The 19,981-nt window shown below is 40.7% G+C and overlaps 1 protein-coding gene across 2 annotated transcripts in view; it reads right to left on the minus strand.

The window, feature by feature from the left end:
• Window positions 1-19,981, minus strand: part of CEP85 (centrosomal protein 85) — a 42,980-nt gene that overhangs the window by 18,169 nt on the left and 4,830 nt on the right. For both annotated transcript variants that reach the window (XM_004005096.5, XM_042244512.2), the window contains exons 2-4: window positions 18,297-18,372; window positions 14,112-14,264; window positions 687-1,375 (exon numbers count right to left, since the gene is read on the minus strand). In XM_004005096.5, coding sequence (XP_004005145.3) covers window positions 687-1,375; window positions 14,112-14,264; window positions 18,297-18,351 — 897 coding nt within the window. In that variant the 5' untranslated portion in view covers window positions 18,352-18,372. The remainder of the gene's footprint in view (window positions 1-686; window positions 1,376-14,111; window positions 14,265-18,296; window positions 18,373-19,981) is intronic.

Below are 19,981 nucleotides of genomic sequence, written 5' to 3' on the forward strand. Positions count from 1 at the left end.
TGACTGGAAAGAACCTGCCTAACAGACTTCTGCCAACTGGACACTTCTTGCTCAGAAAGGCTCTAGTTTCTAAGAAAAGGTCAGTTTATCTTTCTTTATCTGGAACAAAAGCTAATCAGGAGCTAAGATGCCCTCACCAACCAGGAAAGGAGAATGTGTCCTGCTTCCTTTCTCCCCATTCTTAGTAAGTACAAGAACTTTCAAAAAACAAAACAAAACCAAAAAACAAACACAAAAGTAGTACAGTGGAAAGAATATGGGACTAAAAGATAGTTTTTGAACCCTAGAGCTCTGCCACTTAAACCAGCTCTGTGTCTCTGGACAGATTAGTTATTCTAAGAACCTGGTAAGTTCCTACATTTACTTCATCAGAGTGCTGTAAGGATCAAGTAAGATTCTGTACGTTAAAGTGCCTAGCCTAGTGACTGCTATGTAAGTACACACACGTACAATCAGTGTTAGTGTCCTACTTCTGGGTTTCCCTTTGTAACCCTCTGCTTTGGAGAACCAATCTGGTGTTTAGAACCAACAGATTTGATGACATTCACAAGACTGCCTACCTATAAAAATCTTCCCTCCTTTTTACAAACACTTTCTCTGGAGTCAAAACTTATAAGAAAAAAAACCCTATATAGTTCTAAGATTAGCACAGAAACTGCAAAGTCCAAGGAAAGAAAGGCCTCTACCTGCATTTGCTCCATCTGTAAACGGATCAATTCCAGCTGCTGCCGACAAGTGCTGAGTTCACAAGATCGCTCGCGGGAATGCCAAGGGTCAGGATTTGGCTGCCACACCTGAGAAGGTAGAGGCTTGGAGAGCCCAGGAGCAGGCTGGAGTCCCAAAGGAAGAACCCCACTGCTGCCAGGGTGTGGTCCATTCCTCTCACATGCTGCCCCGCTGCCTGGTGCCTTCTTGGTCTCAGGCAACCCTTTGTATAGCTCCTTGTTTGTGTCGGTTCTTGGGTTGTGGAAATAGACTCGGTAGTGGGGATCTGAATAAAGTGTCTCCAGCATTGCTGACTGATTGAGGGTAGACTCCATATTGGGAACATCAAACTTTCTCGCTGCTTCTTCTCTTTCATGGCCCACTGCTGGAAACCAGGACTGCTCAACTCCACTTTCTCCAGCAGCACCACAAAGATACATGAAATCTCTAGAAAGGCCTGGAGAACGTTTCATTGAACTGAGGTCTCCATTTCTTGTCATCCCCACACTTTCAGCCAACCCTGACAAAGGAAGTTTGGAAGAGGGTCCGGCAGCAGGATTTGGCTTGGCAGGAGAGGTCCCCAAAGTAGAAGGTATCACATGGGCTGTTGGAATGGTTACGTGGCTTTTGATGGGCTGGAAAGAAGGACTGCTACTTGAACTGCAAAAATCTGTGGAGAGAATAGTCTTCTGTAAGTCAAAATCGAAGCAGCAAGCTTTTTTTGAGTTTGGCTGCTATGCCAGACATTCTCTGCCTGAGAGCAGGCAGAGAGGGCACTGTCACAAGTATCAGGCAGAAAAATATCACAGCCTAAATGGGAGATGTGTGTTCTAGGATCTCAAATGCCATTCCCAAGGCAAACCAAAGAAAGGTAACACTGGCTTCACTTTTAATTTATACTGTTCTTTGTATTTGAATAAAAAAAATCCTGCCAGTTAACACAGCTGAAAACTGAACTTAAGAAAAACATCACTTACTTAAGGGAACTGGATTAGGTCCTACTGTTCCAAGAGCTGGGCGACTCTAAGCTATAATCCAATCTAATAAAAATGTCTTTTCCATGGGCTGCCGGAATCCTCTTTGATCTCCAAAAGCTCCACAGCAAAGGTGAACAATGAATCTATGAACAATGAATCTAAACTATCCAAAGAATACGGCAAACTGGATAGTGCTGCTTCGTGCCTGGGGAGGGGAGCGCCGCATCTGAATCAGGATTCTGCTCTCTCCCACACGCCAGACCTGACTGCCAGGATATGTCAAGTTATTCTTAGCAACTCTCAGGTTTCATTCTAGCACAGTGAGCACCCTCAACTGGTAAACACTGAAATCCTCTATTTTTTACTTTGCCTTTTATTTAGCCCCTTGTTTGTATATAACTGACTTTTCACTTTCCTTGAGACTGGATTTATGTTTCCTTTAGCTCCTGCCTAGTCTTGCGAGACAACTCTCCAATTGGCTCTGCTGCAGAAAGTTCACATTTTTACTGTTTCCAACTTTCAAGTGCCACTGTGAAGAGGACTACAAGGTCACAGAACTAACACAGGGCTGAGGGCTACAAGCAAAGTACAGGCAGGAATATGAGGAAACATACCTATTGCCTTCAGCAGGCAGGGAACCGAGTGAGGGGGACAAGGGATAGAAACGTCTTTCTTTCTCAACTGTGTCCAAGATTCTTTCCAAACTAAGCAACATCTACTGTGGAGAAGAATAGATCTCCGATTTGTTTCATTTTCCATCAACCAACACAAAACATACTCAGCCAATGAGGACAGATACTAACCTTTTTCAGAATTAAATGGGTATAGATCTGCTATCATCTTCGCATATGCATTTGTAAGCAGTTCTTTAAAAACAAGCAAGCCAAATTATCCCTTATAACGTATGCAGAGTATCTAATTTCCTCTATTCAGATGATCGTGGGGATTTATAAAATACCATAGTAAAAACAAACAAGAAGCAAAACAACCAGTAATTTTTGATGGCATGCATCAGCTTCTCAGGACCAAGAAAGAAGGACATTTCAAGAGTCAAAGGACACCGTTTTTGATGTCCCGAAACTTAAATACATAACTAGTCACAGGGTTAAGGTAGACTGGTGGTGATGAAGATTCTAAGACTAGAAAGCTCCCTCCTTGAAATCTTCCATAGTGACACCATAACATTCTCTCATCAAGGGTCACCACTTTCCAAATATAATTATGGAAGAGAAGACAGCAAGATTTTGGTTATGAGGGCTGCTTCTACGCTGAACTCGGCAATACCTTCTTCCATTCTCTGCCCACGGCACCACTCTCACGACTCACCAAATTCAGTTTTGAGCCCATAATGCCCAAAGGAGTAATGCCAAAACCTAAGTCAAGAAAAAAGGAACCAACTGCCCAAAAGAACATTGTTTCTCTAATTTGCTGGTGAGTATGGTCCATCTATGGATGATGAAATGAGGTCTGTCAGCACTTGTGATTTATCTACTGTGTTTATCTATTTACATTAAGGAAATTGTGTGATTCTAAGAAAGTACTATAAAATGTCAAGATACATTAAAGTCTGGCTTCTGTTTAAGAGCATTTTGAAACAAAACAGCAACATATTTCCGTAAGTGTCACTATCTTCTATAATTTTCAAAGTCTATTCAAATTTAGCATATGAGATATGTGATTTTTTAATATGAGCTATTTCAAATTCTAAAAGATGATGCTATGAAAGCGCTGCACTCAATATGTCAGCATATATGGAAAACTCAGCAGTGGCCACAGGACTGGAAAACGTCAGTTTCCATTCCAATCCAAAAGAAAGGCAATGCCAAAGAATGCTCAAACTGCCACACAACTGCACTCATCCCATGCGCTAGTAAACTGATGCTCAAATTTCTCCAAGCCAGACTTCAGCAATACGTGAACCGTGAACTTCCAGATGTTCAAGCTGCTTTTAGAAAAGGCAGAGGAACCCGAGATCAAATTGCCAGCATCTGCTGGGTCATCAAAAAAGCAAGAAGAGTTCCAGGAAAACATCTATTTCTGCTTTATTGACTATGCCAAAGCCTTTGATTATGTGGATCAACTGTGGAAAATTCTGAAAGAGATGGAAATACCAGACCACCTGACCTGCCTCTTGAGAAACCTGTATGCAGGTCAGGAAGCAACACTTAGAACTGGACATGGAACAACAGACTGGTTCCAAATAGGAAAAGGAGTACGTCAAGGCTGTATATTGTCACCCTGCTTATTTAACTTATGTGCAGACTACATCATGAGAAATGCAGGGCTGGAGGAAGCACAAGCTGGAATCAAGATTGCCGGGAGAAATATCAATAACCTCAGATATGCAGATGACACCACCCTTATGGCAGAAAGTGAAGAAAAAGTTAAAGGGGAGAGTGAAAAAGTTGGCTTAAAGCACAACATTCAGAAAACTAAGATCATGGCATCCATTCCCATCAGTTCAGTTCAGTCATTCAGAGTGTCCAACTCTTTGCGACCTCATGAATCTCAGCACTCCAGGCCTCCCTGTCCATCACCAACTCCAGAGTTTATCCAAACCCATGTCTGTCGGGTCGATGATGCCATCCAGCCATCTAATCCTCTGTCGACCCCTTCTCCTCCTATGCTCAATCCCTCCCAGCATCAGGGTCTTTTCCTATGAGTTGACGCTGCATGAGGTGGCCAAAGTATTGGAGTCTCAGTTTCAGCATCAATCTTTCCAATGAACATCCAGGACTGATCTACTTTAGGACGGACCAGCTGGGTATCCTTGCAGTCCAAGGGACTCTCAAGAGTCTTCGTCAACACCACAGTTCAAAAGCATCAATTCTTTGGCGCTCAGCTTTCTTCACAGTCCAACTCTCACATCCATACATGACTACTGGAAAACCATAGCCTTGACTAGACGGACCTTTGTTGGCAAAGTAATGTCTCTGCTTTTCAATATGCTGTCTAGGTTGGTCATAACTTTCCTTCCAAGGAGCAAGCATCTCTTAATTTCATGGCTGCAGTCACCATCTGCAGTGATTTCGGAGGCCAAAAAAATTAAGTTTGACACTGTTTCCACTGTTTCCCTATCTATTTCCCATGAAGTGATGAGACCAGATGCCATGATCTTCGTTTTCTGAATGTTGAGCTTTAAGACAACTTTTTCACTCTCCTCTTTCACTTTCATCAAGAGGCTTCTTAGTTCCTCTTCACTTTCTGCCATAAGGGTGGTGTCATCTGCATATCTGAGGTTATTGGTATTTCTCCCGGCAATCTTGATTCCAGCTTGTGCTTCTTCCAGCCCAGAGTTTCTCATGATGTAGTCTGCATATAAGTTAAAAAAGCAGAGTGACAATATACAGCCATGACGTACTCCTTTTCCTATTTGGAACCAGTCTGTTGTTCCATGTCCAGTTCTAACTGTTGCTTCCTGACCTGCATACAGATTTCTCAAGAGGCAGGTCAGGTGTTCTGGTTTCCCATCTCTTTCAGAATTTTCCACAGTTGATTGTGATCCACACAGTCAAAGGCTTTGGCATAGTCAATAAAGCAGAAATAGATGTTTTCCTGGAACTCTCTTGCGTTTTCGATGACCAGCAGATGCTGGCAATTTGATCTCTGGTCCCTCTGCCTTTTCTAAAAGCAGCTTGAACATCTGGAAGTTCACGGTTCACATATTGCTGAAGCCTGGCTTGGAGAATTTTGAGCATCAGTTTACTAGCGTGTGAGATGAGTGCAGTTATGCGGTAGTTTGAGCATTCTTTGGCATTGCCTTTCTTTGGGATTGGAATGGAAACTGACCTTTTCTAGTCCCGTGGCCACTGCTGAGTTTTCCAAATTTGCTGGCATATTGAGTGCAGCACTTTCACAGCATCATCTTTCAGGATTTGAAACAGCTCAACTGGAATTGCATCACCTCCACTAGCTTTGTTCGTAGTGATGCTTTGTAAGGCCCACTTGACTTCACATTCCAGGATGTCTGGCTCTAGGTGAGTGATCACACCATCATGATTATCTTGGTTTTGAAGATCTTTTTTTGTACAGTTCTTCTGTGTATTCTTGCCACCTCTTCTTAATATCTTCTGTTTCTGTTAGCTCCATACTATTTCTGTCCTTTATCGAGCCAATCCTTGCATGAAATGTTCCCTTGGTATCTCTAATTTTTTTGAAGAGATCGCTAGTATTTCCCATTCTGTTGTTTTTCTCTATTTCCTTGCATTGATTGCTGAGGAAAGCTTTCTTATCTCTCCCTGCTATTCTTTGGAAATCTGTTTTCAAACGGGTATATCTTTCCTTTTCTCCTTGGCTTTTGCTTCTCTTCTTTTCATAGCTATTTGTAAGGCCTCCTCAGACAGCCATTTTGCTTTTTTGCATTTCTTTTCCATGGGGACAGTCTTGATCCCTATCTCCTATACAATGTCATGAACTTCCATCCATAGTTCGTCAGGCACTCTGTCTGTCAGATCTAGACCCTTAAATCTATTTCTCACTTCTACTGCATAATCATAAGGGATTTGATTTAGGTCATACCTGAATGGTAATGGTGTTGCCTACTTTCTTCAATCTAAGTCTGAATTTGGCATTAAGGAGTTCATGATCTGAACCACAATCAGCTCCCAGTCTTATTTTTGCTGACTGTATAGAGCTTCTCCATCTTTGGCTGCAAAGAATATAATCAATCTGATTTCGGTGTTGACCATCTGGTGATGTCCATATGTAGAGTCTTCTCTTGTGTTGTTGGAAGGGGGTGTTTGCTATGACCAGTGCGTTCTCTTGGCAAAACTCTATTAGCCTTTGCCTTGCTTCATTCCATACTCCAAGGCCAAATTTGCCCATTATTCCAGGTGTTTCTTGACTTCCTACTTTTGCATTCCAGTCCCCTATAATGAAAAGGACATCTTTTTTGGGTGTTAGTTAGAAAAGGTCTTGTAGGTCTTCATAGAACCATTCAACTTCAGCTTCTTCAGAGTTACTGGTTGGGGCATAGGCTTAGATTACCATGATATTGAATGATTTGACTTGGAAACGAACGGAGATCATTCTGTCGTTTTTGAGATTGCATCCAAGTACTGCATTTTGGACTCTTCTGATGACCATGATGGCTACTCCATTTCTTCTAAGGGATTCCTGCCCACAGCAGTAGATATAATAGTCATCTGAGTTAAATTCATCCATTCCAATCCATTTTAGTTCGCTGATTCCTAAAATGTCAACGTTCACTCTTGCCATCTCCTGTTGAATGGTTCTATGAAGACCTACAAGACCTTTTAGAACTAACACCCAAAAAAGATGTCCTTTTCATTATAGGGGATTGGAATGCAAAAGTAGGAAGTCAAGAAACACCTGGAGTAATGGGCAAATTTGGCCTTGGAATAGGGAATGAAGCAGGGCAAAGGCTAATAGTTTTGCCAAGAGCACGCACTGGTCATAGCAACACCCCTCTTCCAACAACACAAGAGAAGACTCTACACATGGACATCACTAGATGGACAACACCCAAATCAGGTTGATTATATTCTTTGCACCCAAAGATGGAGAAGCTCTATACAATCAGCAAAAACAAGAACGGGAGCTGACTGTGGCTCAGATCATTAACTCCTTATTGCCAAATTCAGACTTAAATTGAAGAATGTAGGGAAAACCACTAGACCATTCAGGTATGACCTAAATCAAATCCCTTATGATTATACAGTAGAAGTGAGAAACAGATTTAAGGGACTAGATCTATTGGAGGGCCTGATGAACTATGGACAGAAGTTCGCGACATTGTACAGGAGACAGGGATCAAGACCATCCCCAGTGAAAAGAAATGCAGAAAAGCAAAATGGCTGTCTGGGGAGGCCTTACAAATAGCTGTGAAAAGAGAAGCAAAAAGCAAAGGAGAAAAGGAAAGATATAAGCATCTGAATGCAGAGTTCCAAAGAATAGCAAGGAAAGATAAGAAAGCCTTCCTCAGCGATCAATGCAAAAAAATAGAGAAAAAGAACAGAATGGGAAAGACTAGAGATCTCTTCAAGAAAATAAGAGATACCAAGGGAACATTTCCGGAGAAGGCAATGGCAACCCACTCCAGTACTGTTGCCTGGAAAATCCCATGGACGGGGACCCTGGTAGGCTGCAGTCCATGGAGTCGAGAAGAGTTGGACATGACTGAACGACTTCACTTTCACTTTTCACTTTCATGCATTGGAGAAGGAAATGGCAGCCCACTCCAGTGTTCTTGCCTGCAGAATCCCAGGGATGGCGGAGCCTGGTGGGCTGCCGTCTATGAGGTTGCACAGAGTCAGACACGACTGAAGCAACTTAGCAGTAGCAGCAGCAAGGGAACATTTCATGCAAAGATGGGCTCGATAAAGGACAGAAATGGTATGGACCTAACAGAAGCAGAAGATATTAAGAAGAGGTGGCTCTTCTTAATGAAATAACTGTACAAAAAAGATCTTCACAACCAAGATAACCACAATAGTGTGATCACTCACCTAGAGCCAGACATCCTGGAATGTGAAGTCAAGTGGGCCTTAGAAGGCATCACTACGAACAAAGCTAGTGGAGGTGATGGAATCCCAGTTGAGCTATTTCAAATCCTAAAAGATGATGCTGTGAAAGTGCTGCACTCAATATGCCAGCAAATTTGGAAAACTCAGCAGTGGCCACAGGACTAGAAAAGGTCAGTTTCCATTCCAATCCCAAAGAAAGGCAATGCCAAAGAATGCTCAAACTACCGCATAACTGCACTCATCTCACACGCTAGTAAACTGATGCTCAAAATTCTCCAAGCCAGGCTTCAGCAATATGTGAACCGTGAACTTCCAGATGTTCAAGCTGCTTTTAGAAAAGGCAGAGGGACCAGAGATCAAATTGCCAGCATCTGCTGGTCATCGAAAACGCAAGAGAGTTCCAGGAAAACATCTATTTCTGCTTTATTGACTATGCCAAAGCCTTTGACTGTGTGGATCACAATCAACTGTGGAAAATTCTGAAAGAGATGGGAAACTAGAACACCTGACCTGCCTCTTGAGAAACCTGTATGCAGGTCAGGAAGCAACAGTTAGAACTGGACATGGAACAACAGACTGGTTCCAAATAGGAAAAGGAGTACGTCATGGCTGTATATTGTCACTCTGCTTTTTTAACTTATATGCAGACTACATCATGAGAAACTCTGGGCTGGAAGAAGCACAAGCTGGAATCAAGATTGCCGGGAGAAATACCAATAACCTCAGATATGCAGATGACACCACCCTTATGGCAGAAAGTGAAGAGGAACTAAGAAGCCTCTTGATGAAAGTGAAAGAGGAGAGTGAAAAAGTTGTCTTAAAGCTCAACATTCAGAAAACGAAGATCATGGCATCTGGTCTCATCACTTCATGGGAAATAGATGGGGAAACAGTGGAAACAGTGTCAGACTTTATTTTTTTGGTCTCCAAAATCACTGCAGATGGTGATTGCAGCCATGAAATTAAAAGACCCTTACTCCTTGGGAGGAAAGTTATGACCAACCTAGACAGCATATTGAAAAGCAGAGACATTACTTTGCCAACAAAGGTCCGTCTAGTCAAGGCTATGGTTTTTCCAGTAGTCATGTATGGATGTGAGAGTTGGACTGTGAAGAAAGCTGAGTGCCGAAGAATTGATGCTTTTGAACTGCGGTGCTACAGAAGACTCTTGAGAGTCCCTTGGACTGCAAGGAGATCGAACTGGTCCATTCTGAAGGAGATCAGTCCTGGGTGTTCATTGGAAGGACTGATGTTGAAGCTGAAACTTCAATTCTTTTCCACCTCATGCAAAGAGTCAACTCATAGGAAAAGACCCTGATGCTGGGAGGGATTGGGGGCAGGAGCAGAAGGGGACGACAGAGGTTGAGATGGCTGGATGGCATTACTGACTCGATGGACATGAGTTTGAGTGAACTCCGGGAGTTGGTGATGGACAGGGAGGCCTGGAGTGCTGTGATTCATGGGATCGCAAAGTGTCAGACATGACTGAGCGGCTGAACTGAACAATTCACCAAATCATTGGGTTTTTGCCACTTCAAGGATATATCTCTAAATCTCTCCTTTCCTCAAACATACTCCTTGCCCCTCAACTCCCACCCCTCACCAAAAGCAATTCATTCTTTTTAGCAACCGTCCTTTCTTGGTAAGGGGTAGACTTAGCTATTGCTAAATTTTGGTCACTTCTCCTATATCCCTTACTGGTTTATGAAGTACGGTAGTCTGAAATAAGCCAGTGATGATTTCAGTCTTTATCAAAAAACTGAAAGACTTCTGAGCTCTCAAGTATCTACCTCTATCTTGTCCCTTGAGAATCTTCAAGGTAAAACACCTTAGTGAAGGGTAGAATCAAAAACCTAAATGGGGAATTCCCTGGCAGTTCAAAGGTTAGGACTCCAGGCTTTCACTGCAGAGGCCTGGGTTCAATCCTCGGTTGGGGAACTAAGATCCCATAAGTTGCACAGAACCACCAGGAAAAGCAAAATGAAACAAAAAACTCTAAATGTCCATCAGCAGATGCACGAATAACGATGTGGTACATATATTCAATGGAATATTACTTAACCATATAAAAGAAAAGAAAGAAAAATGAAATAATGCCATTTGCAGTAACATGAATGGACCTAGAGATTATCATACTAAGTTAGACAAAGACAAATATCATATGATATCACTTATATGTGGAGCCTAGAAAAATGATACGAATAAACTTATTTACAAACAGAAAATAGATTCACAGACTTAGAGAATGAATTTATGGTTACCAAATGGGAAAGGTGAAGGGGAGGGAAAAATTAAGATTTGGGGATTAATATACTATTGTAATCAACAGGACCTACTGTATAGCACAGGGATCTCTACTCAATATTTTATAATAATCTAAATGGGAAATGAATATGAAAAAGAATAGATATATGTATATATATAACTGAATTACTTTGCCATACACCTAAAATTAACACAACATTGTAAATCAGCTGCACTCCATTACAAAATAAATAAATTTTTAAATAGAAAAAAAGAACACCTAATGAACTATATTTTATACCAGTCACAAATGTGGTTGTCAACTGGGCTCCAAATAAACCAAGACATAGTCATGAACAAAATGAGCAAAAAATAAAGACCACAGTATATAACGTGGCAGAAAAGAAACCTTAGATCCTTTTAAAAGAAACTTCTAGACCAATGGCTTTGGCCATCATGTCAAGACTACTATAATTTTAAAAAAGAACCCATGACTGGCAATTCCCTGGTGGTCCAGTGGTAAAGAGCCTGAGCTTTCACCTCTGGGGACCCAAGTTTGATCTCTGGTTGGGTAACTGAGATAAGTTGTGGTAACAAGCCACACACTCAGTCAAAAAAATTAAAAATAAAAATGCACTAGGAAGGAAATATAAATATATATTTCCCCAAAGATATAAAAAGCATGCAGAGTTACACGCAATCTGTGTAACAATTTGACTGGATGAAATACAGCCAGTCAATTCAACAGGGGGAAAAATCTAGAAAACTGTTTGATTTTTAAAAGCTCAATTATTTAGTCAAAATGAAAAAGATCCTATGACTGCCCATGTAGACAAAAGCGTAACAAGTCCTAAGTACACTGACAGTAACACTTTTGATTACACAAGTGATAGAAAGAATACTACAGGTGGGAGACCTGAATCTGATAATTAGCTGTGTGACATTAGGCAAGCTACTTAACCCTGTGTGGAATTTTTGTTACTCATTTGCAAAAATGAACTGGATTAAATGATTTTTAAAGTTCTGTCTATTAAAATCTATTATTCCATTTACTCAATATTTACTGACACTGTGCCCATATACACATAGCTATCAAATCAAATGCCAGGTGCCCAGGAGTCAGTACTAGTATTTTATTCTTCAAAATAGATTTTTTCCCAAACATTTTTTCTTAAAAAAAAAAAAAACAAAAAAACAAAAAAAAAACCAGCTTTACTGAGATATAGTTCACATACCATACAATTTTCACCCACTTGAAACACACAATTCAATGTTTTTTTAGTATATTCACAGAATTATGTGACCATCACTACAATCAAGTTTAGAACATTTTCATCATCCCCAAAGAAACCTTTTTACCCTCTAGTGGTCATGCTGCATTTACTCTAACTTCATAGCCTTAGGCAACCACTAAATCTCCTTTCTGTCTCTATATAAATTGGCCTATTTTGGACACTTACAAATGGAATCATATAATATGTGGTCTTTTGTGTCTGGCTTTTTTCACTCAGCATGGATTTTTTAAAGTTCATCCAGTTTGTGGAGTGTATTCATACTTCATTTCTTTTTATTGCTCCACTGCTACTGCTAAGTCTCTTTAGTCGTGTCCGACTCTGTGCGACCCCACAGACGGCAGCTCACTAGGCTCCTCTGTCTCTGGGATTCTTCAGGCAAGAATACTGGAGTGGCGTGCCATTGCCTTCTCCAATGTATGAAAGTGAAAAGCGAAAGTGAAGTCGCTCAGTCGTGCCAACTCTTAGTGACCCCATGGACTGCAGCCTACCAGGCTCCTCCGTCCATGGGGCTTTCCAGGCAAGAGTACTGGAGTTGGGTGCCATTCCCTTCTCCGTTATTGCTCCACAGTATTCCATAATATGGATATACAACATTTTATTCATCTATTTGTTAACTGATACATTGGGTTGTTTCCATTTTTTGGTTATTATTATTAACCAACGCTGCTATGAATATTTGTGTACAAGTTGCTGTGTGGATGTATGTTTTCATCTTCTCTTGAGTATATACACCCCAGGAGTAGATTTGCTGAGCCATGATGCAACTCTATGTTTAATCTTTTAAGGACCTGCCAAACAGCTTTCCAAAGCAGCTGCAACATTTTACATTCCCACCAGCAATAGACAGGCTCCAGTTTCTCTATATTCCCACCAACACTTACTATCTTTTTGATTATAGCCATCCAAGTGGGTGTGACATCTGATAAAGTACCAAAGTAATTCATTGTGACTTTAATCAGCTCACTTAATCACTTTGAAATTCAGCTTTCTCATTTGTACACCGGAAATAAAATATCTCTTGGGACTTCCCTGTTGATTCAGTGATTAAGACTCCATGCTCCCATTGCAGGGGGCCAGGGTTTGTTCCCTGCTCAGGGAACTAGATCTCATATGTCACAACTAAAGATCTCAAGTTCCAAAACTAAGACCCAGCACTTAAAAAAAAAATGCATAGAGTTCTTAACGGTATTAATGAAAAAAAATTTAGCGCAGTATTCATCATAAAGTATTTGATAAACAGTCGTTAATTATTATCACTAGATTTTCTGTCCTCCTAGGAACCCACCATCTAAATGAAAAGGAAAAAAAAAAAAACTCTTGTAAAGTACAACCTTACAGCTTTTTGCTGTTTTTTCTTTTTAATTTTTTATTGGGATATATTATTTACAAAGCAGCCTAATAGCTATTACTTAAGTGCAAAAACAAGTGGCAGAAAAAATAAAGTATAAGATTGCAAAAAGGAAGATCAGTAATGGGAGAGAGAGATGTGAAAAGTCTGGTCAAGACACTTCAGTAAATCATGAAAAATAAGATCAACATAGCTGAGAGGGGCAAGAGAAGATGAGAATAGCACAAATGGGTCCAGATTAAAGAAGGAAAGAGCTCAGGTATCAAAAAAAAAAAAAATAGTTCTATGCTTTCTGTGCTTTCATAGCATAGTTAAGACAACATACCTGAGGACAGTAAGAAATATGTCTGGGGCTTCCCTGGTGGCTCAGTGGTAAAGAATCCACCTGCCAATGCAGGAGACAAGGATTCAATCCCTGGTCCAGGAAGATTCCACATGCCATTGAGCAACTAAGCCCATGTGCCCACAACTACTGAGTTTGTGCTCTGGAGCCCTGGAGCCGCAACTACTGAGCCCACATGCTGCGACTAGTGGAGCTGGCATACCCTAGGGCCCATGCTCTCCAACAAGGGAAGATACTGCAATGAGAAGCCAGTGTACCACAACTAGAGAGTAAGTCCTGCTCTCCACAACTAGAAAAAAGCCCATGCAGCAACAAAGACCTAGCACAGCCAAAAATAAATAAATAAAATTTTTTTTAAAAAAGTGTGAATGGGACAGGGACAGATGACAGAATTGAAGACTCTGACCTTTATCCTCCAACTAACATAAATAGTTGAGGATTTGCAGGAAAGGGAAACTATGAAATCAGGATTTAAGATTAATCTGGCAGGAGAGGGAAAGACCTGATGCCAAGAAACCTATTAGGAAATTGTTCAGGCAGGACAAACAGCAGAAGTTGAGAGGAAGGGACCAGTTGTGACGAGCATAGCATAGGAAGAATCAAGCAGACTCTGAGTAAATTGACCCATGAATATTCTGGAAATGACAATACACCTGAAATACAATTTGAAAACGACAATATATTTTGGTAATCAAATCATTAATTCAAACTTACCCTCTGCGATGTCCGAGCACGATGTGCCAATGGCTGTGTCCCCACTATCGGCTACACTTGAACAACGACTGAAGCGGCTCCGAAAGGCCTCTGAGATAACTGGGGTCTGCCATTCAGTCCCCAGGGAACTGCTCTTCTGAATCACGCTGGAACCTGAAACAACCAGCATTTCCCACTGTTAATATAAATCAGCTCGTGTAATTCCACAAAACTTTTTTTCAAAAAATCACTTAAACCTGTGAGAGAATAGCCATACCTCACCCTTTTCTTCTTCCTGTGCCTATTTCAGCTACTCTGAATTAGTTAACTTTATTTCTTTTAATGATTTTTTTAAAATTAGGCATTCATCCATTCATTCACGGCTGCACTGGGTATCTTTGTGGCACAGGGACTCTTCATTGCTGCAGGTGGGCTTTCTCTAGTTGTGGCGAGTAGGGGCTACTCTCTAGTTGTGCTACTGGGCTTCTCCTTGCAGTGGGTTCTCTTGTCTCAGAGCACGGGCTCTAGACACTCGGGCTCAGCAGCTGTGTCACACAGGTTCAGTTGCCCCAAGGCATGTGGAATCTTAGTTCCCAAACTAGGGATCGAACCCATGTTCCCTGTATTGTAAGGCAGATTCTCAACCAATGAACCACCAGGGAAGTCCCTGAATTAGTTAAACCTAAATGGAAATAGCTTAAGAGATGAGAATGTTCAAAGACACAAAAAAAGACCTACCAAGGATCCAGGAGTACTGAGACAGTTAACAGTGGCTCCATTCTTTGAAATCTAGAAGCCATGGCACTTTACAGACATGGTCTCATCTACCTACTTAGTGAAAAGTATTTTAACCCCTATTTTACAGAGGATACAGCTGAGATTTGAACCCATGTTATTTTGATTCCAGTACCCACATTTTTCCCTCTTGCAGGGTTTCTCAACAGGTGCTCTTGGCATTCTGGGTCTGACAATTCTTCAATGTATACTCTACCTACTACAGGATGGTTAAGCACCCCTAGTCCTTCCCCATTCCCTAAATGCCAGTAACAGACCTCACTCCATCCCACCATCACTGTGAAACCTGAAAATACCCCCATATGTTTCTAAATGCTCTACAAGGTAACATGCAATCCAGTGTCCTTCGAAAATCACCACTTGGGAATGAATCAGGGTATCCTTCTGGGTAGAGTGAATCTATATCAAGCCAAGTCTTACACGTTAATCTGAAGGGTTCTGGGGGGCAATGCAGAGGAACTACTAAAATTTCTGAGCAGATAAGATGAAACAAAGGTCCGTCTAGTCAAGGCTATGGTTTTTCCTGTGGTCACGTATGGATGTGAGAGTTGGACTGTGAAGAAAGCTGAGAACTGAAGAACTGATGCTTTTGTACTGTGGTGTTGGAGAAGACTCTTGAGAGTCCCTTGGACTGCAAGGAGATCCAACCAGTCCATTCTAAAGATCAGCCCTGGGTATTCTTTGGAAGGAATGATGCTAAAGCTGAAACTCCAATACTTTGGCCACCTCATTCGAAGAGTTGACTCATTGGAAAAGACTCTGATGCTGGGAGGGATTGGGGGCAGGAGAAAAAGGGGACAAGAGAGGATGAGACGGCCGGATGGCATCACCGACTCGATGGACGTGAGTCTGGGTGAACTCTGGGAGTTGGTGATGGACAGGGAGGCCTGGCGTGCTGCAATTCATGGGGTTGCAAAGAGTCGGACACGACTGAGCAACTGAACTGAACTGAACTGAACTGAACTGAAGATGAAACAAGACTGATGAAATTTATCTGACTTTGTCAGCTTGCTGTTTGAGGCCTGGTAGATAGGAATAGTTCAATACTTGATTTATGAACATATTAGCAAAAATTTAAATTCAAATTATTTTTTAAAATCACTACAGTTTCCCCAAGAAACTGTACATTTAGTCCTAAGACAGTGCATAGCAGATGTTCAATGAATATTTGCTGAATGACTCTTGAATTTTTTCGAAGTGCTTACTATATGCAAGGCCATATGCCTAGAAGAAAATAACATACCTGTCAAAATGTCTGTTAGTTAGTTCCATAAATGTAATTTTTCTAAACTTTATCTGAGATGATCCATGTAAACAAACAGTAATGGCAGCTACTTATCCATTTGAAGTGTCAGAATCTGAGTGTGTAAAATATGTTTCTATACACTCTATGATCTAGTGGGAAGCAAATGATATTTGAATTTAGTGCTTCTCCCACCTTCTGAACCAACCTACTTTTGCTTCTTTTTTTCGCTACCCTTACTTTTACTTTCTACTGAAGATATTCTCACTTTCCCCAAGAACTGCTTTTATCCTTTGGGCCTTAGGGGACTGTCTGATTTGAAAGCATCTATATATACACAGTAATCTGTAACAATCTTTAGTAGAAAACATAGCCAAAAATTAGAGCCTCTGATCAGCATAAGATTAGCCAGTGTTCCTATACTAAATTAACAAAATTCTTAAAGTGAAAGTGAAGTCGTGTCCGACTCTTCGCAACCCCATGGACTGTAGCCTATCAGGCTCCTCTGTCCATGGGATTTTCCAGCCAAAAGTGCTGGAGTAGATTGCCATTTCCTTCTCCAGGGCATCTTCCCGACCCAGAATCGAACCCGGGTCTCCCGCATTGCAGGCAGACGCTTTACTGTCTGAGCTACCAGGGAAGCCTGGGGATGGGGAAGGACTAGGGATGCTTAACCGTCCTGTAGTAGGTAGAGTATACAGAATTCTAGCCAAAAGCAAAGAAATTTGACTTCTTGGTGAGTCTATATGGCATTATCTCTCCAGGCAGTGTATAACTTGTCATGTTTTTTGAAACAGTGAAAATCCACTGAGGGCCTCATCCTGAAAACCACTCCCTGTTACTACTACTAATCTTTTTCTTCACTTCTACCATCTTCCTAGTCAGCCACTCCATATATCAATTCTAAAAGAAAGATTTGCTGAAATGAAAGCGTGCTTTGGTACAATTACAGAGACTGATTATCTGAAGTGTGTGAGTTCTGTGTTATGCCACATGTCCTATTACTAGCTCACGGGCCATGATCAATCAAACAAGAGACCGCACAGAATAACACACAGAAAGGCAGTGAGCTGACAGGAACTGCTGCATTCCAAAACTTGCACTATACATAGCTGTCCTAAGAAACTGTACATTTAGTCCTAAGACAGTGCATAACAGATGTTCAATAAATATTTGCTGAATGACTCTTGAATTTTTTCGAAGTGCTTACTATATGCAAGGCCATATGCCTAGAAGAAAATAACATACCTGTCAAAATGTCTGTTATAAGGCACTGTAAGATTTTTAAAGTTAAAGAAAACATATCATTAGTTCCATAAACGTATTCTTTCTTCAAAAATGTCCCAGAATGCAAAAGTCATTTTTCTAAAATGGTACTTCCTATTTGAATGTACCATATCTACTTAAATGTTGCCTATTGAGTGTGTATGACTGTAGCCTTCCAGGCTCCTCTGCCCATGGAATTTTCCAGGCAAGAATACTGAAGTGGGTAGCCTTTTTCCCTTCTCCAGGGAATCTTCCCAACCCAGGTATGGAATCCAGGTCTCCCACATTGCAGGTGGATTCTTCACCAGCTGAGCAACATGGGAAGCCCTTCACTTAATGTTGTCTATTGAGTGTGTATATACATTTACATGTTTTAATATATATATAAAATACACATATATACTTGTAACATAACAACTTAGGATATCAACTGAGCTTTCAAAATCCTTTAAATCCATTCTAGAGATAAATTTCTGAGTTTCTAGTGATAACACAAGTGAGACTGCTGGCATCCAAGAAGAATTCCAATCTTTGTGGGCTAGCAGATGACTGACCCACCCACAGGACTACAAAGACAACATAGACCACAGTAATTTATGCCGTGTTTTTCTGATTTCAAATGGAACTATGTTTCAAAGTCGTTTTTGTTCCAATCCTTTATATGCCCCCCTCAATAATCAATCACGTGGTCTTGTTGGAAGTCATGTAGCACGAGAGATAAATAGTTGTTCTCTCAGAGAGATCTATTTTTCTATTCAATGTAGCCCCATGTCATTTTTGTTCTTTTGGTACCAGCATTTCAGTGAATGCTTGTTTGTTTAGTATTTCCTTTTAAGGAAATTTCTGCTATAAAATAATAGACAAATGGTCAGAATTTAATCCAGAAAACTTTGACTACTCACCTGGTGAGGTGGCATGAGAGATCCTCTCACTTGGGTATTTCTCCTGCATGGCCATGAACACAGTTACTTGAGCCAGCTGTAAAATGAAGGAAGCAGTCAGATCTCTCCATTATCTTTTAATTCCCTGTAATTCATTCCCATTCAGCTGAAACTGCCAAATGCATACAAAGTATTCAAGTATTCTTCCACATGTTTTACTCCTAAGGATATTTTTAAAGCAACTCCCAATATTTCACTCTACTTCTCCCAAAGCAAGAAGAAAAAAACTAGAACCAAACAGAGATTCCCAATACTGATCCTATAAGGTCTAAAACCCTTCTGATTATTGCAAAAATTAAAAATAATATTATTTTAATTCAAAAGCTGCCAAAGATATTCTTACCCACTGGAACAGGAAGAAGAGTGAGGTAAGAAAAAAACTAAGTAACCAAAACAACAGCAAAGTACTATAGCTTCAATCCTGATGAACATAAAATGAATTCCCCGATTCTTCCAGTAATGAAAGTTAGTCATATGATGTACAATGATGGACAGAATTCTTGGTCAAAAGCTGGGAACTCCAATCCTCAGCTGGGAACATGAGATTTTCTTGTCATTTCCCCATTACTTAAATAAAACATTTATATTTATTCTAATGGTAGGATCTAAGAATTCAGTATAAGCCTGATTGCTAGTTGTATAAACAAAAGCTTTAATTAGCTGTAACTAATAATAGCAAATAATATCTTATGTATGTATAGTACTTGAGAGGCAGCACAGAATAAGGAAGAGAAGTGGCTCAGAGCACTGACTCTCAATCAGACAGTTCAGGTTTGAAGCTGGACATGAGCAAACGCATTGGAATAGACCCTGATGCTGGGAAAGACTAAGGATGGGAGGAGAAGGGGGTAACAGAGGATGAGATAGCTGGATGGCAACATTAACTCAATGGATATGGGTTTGAGCAGGCTCTAAGGGACAGTCAAGGAGAGGGAAGCCTGGCATGCTATAGTCCATGGGGTCACAATGAGTTGGACGCAACTGAACAATAAATGAGCAATGTATGAGCTGTGTAATCTTGAGCAAATTTCTTAATATCTTTGTGCCTCAGCTCCTTCCTATAAAAATGAGGATAAAAACAGGACCTAATTTGTTCTCAGTTAGGATTAACTTATAATGGTGTCTGACACATATTAAGTGCTTTACTAACGCTTTTATTATACTTGGCATATTAACATTTTATGTTAATAAAAAGTGAAAGAGTACAATTCCTGGAAGATAAATTATGAATTTAGAAACTTTGAATTTATAAGAGCCCATGGGGCTTCCCTGATAGCTCAGTTGGTGAAGAATCTGCCTGCAATACAGGGGACCATGATTCGATTTCTGGGTCAGGAAGATCCCCTGGAGAAGGGATAGGCTACCCACTCCAGTATTTTGGCATGGAGTAGTCCATGGGGTCGCAAAGAGTAGGACATGACTGACTTTCAGAGTTTGGGACAAACTCTATCCACAAACTCTATCAATTCTTAGAGGTGAAATTTAACTTTGGAGGGGAAAAAAATGGCTATATGGTACTTCTTCCCTAATGTGCTTTACTGACCTCTGCAGTTTTTTCTTAGTAACAACAACAAACCCTAATTCACTGCATCTACAACAGAAATTGTACGATCCCCTGAAATCCCAGGTCTCCACATACTGGGTAA

The sequence above is a fragment of the Ovis aries genome, chromosome 2, assembly GCF_016772045.2.
Source record: "Ovis aries strain OAR_USU_Benz2616 breed Rambouillet chromosome 2, ARS-UI_Ramb_v3.0, whole genome shotgun sequence".
Taxonomy (NCBI): domain Eukaryota; kingdom Metazoa; phylum Chordata; class Mammalia; order Artiodactyla; family Bovidae; genus Ovis; species Ovis aries.